At 41.6% G+C, this 5,802-nt stretch overlaps 1 protein-coding gene across 1 annotated transcript in view; it reads right to left on the reverse strand.

Annotated features, from left to right (window-relative positions):
* The window catches only part of LOC101853671 (hybrid PKS-NRPS synthetase pynA), an 11,890-nt gene extending 6,444 nt beyond the window's left edge, over nt 1-5,446 (reverse strand). The window contains exons 1-5 of the mRNA XM_005091148.3: nt 5,349-5,446; nt 3,561-3,815; nt 3,106-3,226; nt 1,850-1,965; nt 1-1,129 (exon numbers count right to left, since the gene is read on the reverse strand). The exon at nt 1-1,129 is cut by the window's left edge and continues 505 nt beyond it. Coding sequence (XP_005091205.1) covers nt 1-1,129; nt 1,850-1,965; nt 3,106-3,226; nt 3,561-3,746 — 1,552 coding nt within the window. The 5' untranslated portion in view covers nt 3,747-3,815; nt 5,349-5,446. The remainder of the gene's footprint in view (nt 1,130-1,849; nt 1,966-3,105; nt 3,227-3,560; nt 3,816-5,348) is intronic.
* Nucleotides 5,447-5,802: the final 356 nt, after the last annotated feature.

A 5,802-nucleotide genomic window follows, 5' to 3' on the forward strand; every position in this document is an offset into this window, starting at 1 on the left:
CTGTTATCTTCTCGGACTGAATTTTGAGAAACAAGTTTGCGCTCTTTTGTAACCTGTCCAAACGATCTTGGTCGACACGGTCGTCTCCAGAGCCTTCAGAAAAATCCAAGAGAACATTATGTTCTGGTGACTGACCTATCCCTCTCAGCTCCGGGTATCTGTGACGCATGTCAATCGAGAACGTCCTTCCATCTCTGTATCTCTTCAAAGATTCAGAACACTTGATCATGTTTTCTGACAGGGATTCGCAAAAATCAACAGAAAATGTTCCTGGAACTATAGGTGAGTAGAGCGACCTGATTTCTTCAGGTATCTCAGACATGTCTGCCGCGAGACCCAAGTGTACGTCCTTTGAGCAGCAGACACGACCGAGGAAGAGCACAAGAGCTGCAGTGATGTAGTCCCCATCCTTCCAGACTCTGCCAAAAACGCGCTCTGGGACTTGAGGAGTTGGAATGTCAATGGTGACGATCTTATTCATAAGAACTTCTAGGTCTCTGCTAGTCCGCGGTTTCCAAATCAGTTTTTGGACTGGGAGTTTTGTTGGATCGTAACTGTATAATTTCTTCCTCCAAAAAGCTTCTTTCTTCCGGATCTCCTTCGCCACTCCAGGTTCTGATATGGTTAAGGATTTGAGCTGTTTCCCTCGAACAAGGTCAGGTGAGCTGTGCACCACCAGCCGAGTTCCGTCCAGCTCACTGAGGGTCAGGTGCAAGGTCCTGGACTTGGTGTTAACGATCAAAATGTTGCCCACCAGATCTAAGATGGACCCTGGACAGTTGTTGGAGCTTGCCTCTGTCTTTTGGTGGCTCTGGCGTGTCTCTGCTCTTGTGACCAAATAGAAGCGTCCATTTGGTGAACAAATCTTTGCGCTCCCGAACTGATTGTCAAGACTGCCAAAATCCAAAGCGCGAACCAGGTCATAAGACTTTTTGGCGTCATCTTCAAAATTCAGGACACCCAGATTTGGCGGCATGTCATAAAGACCAAAATACGATCTTGTCTCCGAGTTCTGTTTACGAGGTTTCAATACGTCAGCTTGGATGTCAGCCAGCAATCTCCGGAAAGCAACAAGACAAGCGTCTTGGCATTTGATGTTCAAAGATAGCACAGACTCATGAGGATCGATCTGAGGAACAGTAAGGAGATGAAAAATAATTTGGAGTTACTTACCTGGCAGTGAATGCCTCTCATAACCCAGTGATTTGAGTATTTACTTTCATAAATAGTAATGTTAATACTGAGGGTAAGTGTCTTCTATAGTTACATGCAGGAATGGCCCTGGCGACGTACTTGACTGGTGTAGCCTACCTTTCTTGCACTGGACAAAGAGATTTTAGAATTTGAGCACAGAACAAAGTACTTGTATCAAGATAGTCTCAGCATCCAAAATTCCATTTTGAGTTCTTTAGATTTTGTTTCCTTTTCAAAAAATGTTTTGAACTTTTTAAAATAGAAATGGGGAGCCGTCAGGGCAGTACAGGACAGAGACAGCTACTGTTAATGGTGTCATTACATTTTGGAATGTCCTAACCCTTAAAGAATCTTCGATTTCTTTTGTTTACCCTGTTATATTTTGCATTAGTTATTCTCGGTTGCATAAATCGTGTATATTCCTATTTGCATCAACATCCTCCTCGTCCACCCGGTGTCCTTATAAATTTAATTCCTGTCCTCCTCCCGAACTCGTCATACAACCAAATGTTTTTCATACGAGCAAAAAAGCCTGAGAAACTCGTCTTTATACCGTAGTTGGGTTTACTGTCATTGTATGCCTTTGTTTGCAAACCTCTCTGACACTGACTTCAAGTCTGTCACTAGTAACCCAGCGGTTACAGTACCTACTCACCAGTACTTGCTCTGTCTGCAGGAGTTCGCCTGTGTCTATGCCGCTGTCTACTGAGTGCCATGTCACCCCATGGACAGTCTGACCCTGGAGTATTGCCCAGCACGTTGCATTCACGCCTGAAGCAGCAGATATTGGATGTAGGTACGTAGATGCGTAGGTAAGTAGGTATGAGAAAGAAAGAGATTGAGAGAGAGAGAGAGAGAGAGAGAGAGAGAGAGAGAGAGAGAGAGAGAGAGAGAAGAGAGTAAGGAGAGGATGAGAGGGGAGAGAGTGAGGGAGAAAGAAGGGGAAGGGGAGAGAAAGAAAAAGTCGCGCGTATCTAATTTTGCGCATGTACTTGTATGTTTGTGTCTTTCAATGGGAGGGAGAGATGTGGCCTAGTAACGAGACAGTTGCTACTTGTATATATATTGCATTTATGAGCTCTTAGGTAATAGAAACAAGAACGAACTCGACAGCATTTCGACCCAGAGCTATCTGATAAATGATGATGTCTGCAGCCTGCAGTAGGGATGCATCAATTTTCAATGATGAGAGAATAGGGCAAGTCTACTTTGGCCTGCATTCGGAACTTTATTTTCCTTTGTCCTGTGTCCTGATTTGGTACCGAATATTAGTAAGTTATATATAGACTGTGTTAATGTAGTAGTAGTAGTATCAGTTAGAGTGAGCTTGTTCAGAATAACAGAAAAGAGACCTTATTTAAAATGACAATAATTTCGATGATATTACACTGATGATGATGATGATGATGATGATGATGATGATGATGATGATGATGATGATGATGATGATGATGATGATGAATTTGAGAAAATATTGAGGATTACGATATAGTGTTAGTCCATAGGAATTTACTCGACCTACCATGCACACCCGGGGTTTTCAGTCTCTGTGGGGCCAACATGACGTCATGCACGGACGACAGTGTTAATATATTTTTAGAATGGTTGGTTGAAGCAAACATAGGTAGAGATTATAGGAAGGGCTCAATGGAAAAGCGGATGTTATCACAATTTTGAATTTTTTCGAGTTTTTATTTTAAGAACTTTGTAGACTCTCGCTGCATTTCTGGTCAACAGGTGGTGTATTACTGATGTTTGACATCCCATTCAACTAGCAATAAGTATAAACCACCAGTCAAGCAAAAGTGTAGTTATGGGTCTAAAAGCTTTAAAAATTGATTCCCTCGCGATTTCCGGTTTGTGATAACACCTCGGCTTTTTTCTTTTAACCGTTCGGTTAGTTTATCTTACCCGCGTACGCTGGGAGTGGCGAGTCGTGAAAGTTGATGGTCAGTCTACAGGGCAGTTCAAGCACAGCGTCAGACAAGATGCGGGGGTTGTTGATGCTGAACAGATAGTGGAAACTCTTGCCCTGTCCACGGCGAGAGTGAGGGGTGGGGCGGGGATGTTGAGTTGCATCGTAGTTCGTAGGAGGATGTGGGGGAGCCGAAGAGAAGAGATAAGTTTAGGGGGACATGGTGCGTCTCTAGATTTACCTATGTAATAACAGAATGAATCCCCCCCTACCCCCCCGCCCACCCCATCCCACCAAAGGAAGGTAGATAGATAGATAGATAGATAGATAGATAGATAGATAGATAGATAGATAGATAGAACGGTGTTACTGGCACGTAGAGACAATGACGCTATTCATCGCAATAAACATTTCAATGTGCTGTAAAATTAATCGTATCAAATCAACTGACCTCGACCAGTTTCTCTATGGGAGATCCTCGAGGATGTACCGGTATTGCTGTCTGCTCACACCAGGTCGTCACATGACGCGTGTTGGTAAACACTGCACAGACGCGAAAGCCTGCCTTTTTCAGCATTTGCAGACATCTCAGCCCCGTGTTCTCCTCACAAATCAAAACACAAGAGAAGGACGCCATCACGGATGGGTTCTTCAGGTCCTGCCACTTGCTTCACCAGCAATAGCTTCTTTCTCCGTCTTTTCTGCACTGTGAAATCGAAGATATTATGTAATGTGGATTGCGCGTACCTATTGGTATGACATACCCTCTTTGCATACCCCACACCCAAAGGCTATTACTCGCAATTGCGATTGACATTGTGGTTGGTTGGCGTAGAGAAATTTACTGATTTATTTTACTTCTCTATTTTCACTTTCCAAAGTATGGCAAGATGCTGCAACAGGCGAGGTCGAAGCGGGTTGCAATGAAACTGACATTCATACTTCTTGCGCTTTTTTAATGCACGTTTCCCAACTTACCAAAGGATTTTTACAATAAATAAACCCTTACACTGCTTCTCACATGACTGCCACAATAGCCAGAGGGGAATTCCACTCCTAATGCTCCGAACTTGCTCACTTTCAGTACAGAATGGTGTGTGTATGGAGCGGAACATTAGAGATTGCTTTTTTTCAGCAGATGTACTAGCATTGACTTATCAGTTAGTTGGCAACCAGAGTACTTTCTCATTCTCAGAGATGCAGACTCGGCGCATTTGTTGTTGCCTTTTGTTTGGTTTATTATTATTATTATTATTTTGGTTATTGTTTTTGTTCTGTGTTGTTTTTGTTTAGTTTTCGTTTTGATTTTGATTTTAGCTTTATTTGTGTTTGTGTGTGTGCGCGTGCGTGCGTGTGTGTGTGTGTGTGTGTGTGTGTGTGTGTGTGTGTGTGTGTGTGTGTTTCTGTGTTCTTCTTTAGACTGTTTTTTTTTCTTCTTTTTTTGGTGTTGGTTCTATCTTAATTTCCATCCATACTCGGAAGAGAGTCTACCCAATTTCTTTAAAATAATTTTTGTACTTGCTTACAAGAGAAGGTTACTTACGAAATAGGGTAACTTTCGTTTTTATCAGACAAAAGGCTGCCAAAGCTTGGAAAAGGCTGGGGGGGCGTATTATCTTCCTTTTTAAAAATGAATGCTTGCTCCACTGTTTATGTAACTTGTCAAAATCATAATTTCCATTTTTTTTCCATTTTAATATTATTAGTTACTCATTGCATGCAGCATCACATCTGTGTTTTTGTTTCCTGTAGGATTCCTTCTTTTTTCTGAAAGATGACATAATCGCCCTGGAGGAAAACAGTATTTTCACATTTTATGCTGAAGTCAATAGGCACATAGCGTACAATAATATGTCCGATCAACTGAATACCAAAAGCAATGTCGCGACAAATTAATCTTCAAACAGTCATACACAAAACAGAATGACGAATTAGCTTGTTTCATAGTATGCATGTTATTGCCTGCTTTTTGAAGTATCAAATAAACAGTCTAGAAAAAACTGTAGGAATAACAGACTTTTGTTTCTTTTTAGAAGTGCTTCAGATATTGCTAAATGATCACAATAAACGCCCTCAATGAATTATTCACTTTTTTAAAAGTTTGAGTGCAGTTCCTTGCACCTCAACAATAGTTTCTCTTTTTTTATAGATATCTCACTGCGCATTTGTCGGTCGCGTTATTGGTCTCAGTTTGGTAACTTAACAAAAAGTACACGAATAAGCAATGGACAACAGTCACCTTAGATAGGAAACGTCCATTGACTGCGAGAAAATGACTCCGCTACGTTACCCAGCACCTGTTAAATAGTGCCCGCCAATCAGGGTGTGAGCGTGATATGCACGGGACCGGGGAACAGCGACTATGCAGTGCTAAACGAATACCTCGTCGTGCTGGTATTGATCTTGGTGCCGATACTTAATGTTTTTGTCGTTTTTATGCAGCTTACCGATTAAGTTATATTATAACGATGAATGGAAAAAGACTCTTTCTTGTGTCAGCTCCTTGTGGTTGTAGACTGTTAATAGTTTTTGTCTTTCTTTCTCCTTTACCTGAATATATCGATGAGGTTTCCAGATATTTTTTGTTGCTGTCCTCATCTTTAGCTCAGTCTATTTCTGCTACATGTGCTTTACAGGATGGGGACATAGTCACATAAAATATATTTTGCTTAAAAATCCCATTATTGGTTTTA

Source organism: Aplysia californica, unplaced genomic scaffold (genome assembly GCF_000002075.1).
Source record: "Aplysia californica isolate F4 #8 unplaced genomic scaffold, AplCal3.0 scaffold00026, whole genome shotgun sequence".
Classification (NCBI taxonomy): domain Eukaryota; kingdom Metazoa; phylum Mollusca; class Gastropoda; order Aplysiida; family Aplysiidae; genus Aplysia; species Aplysia californica.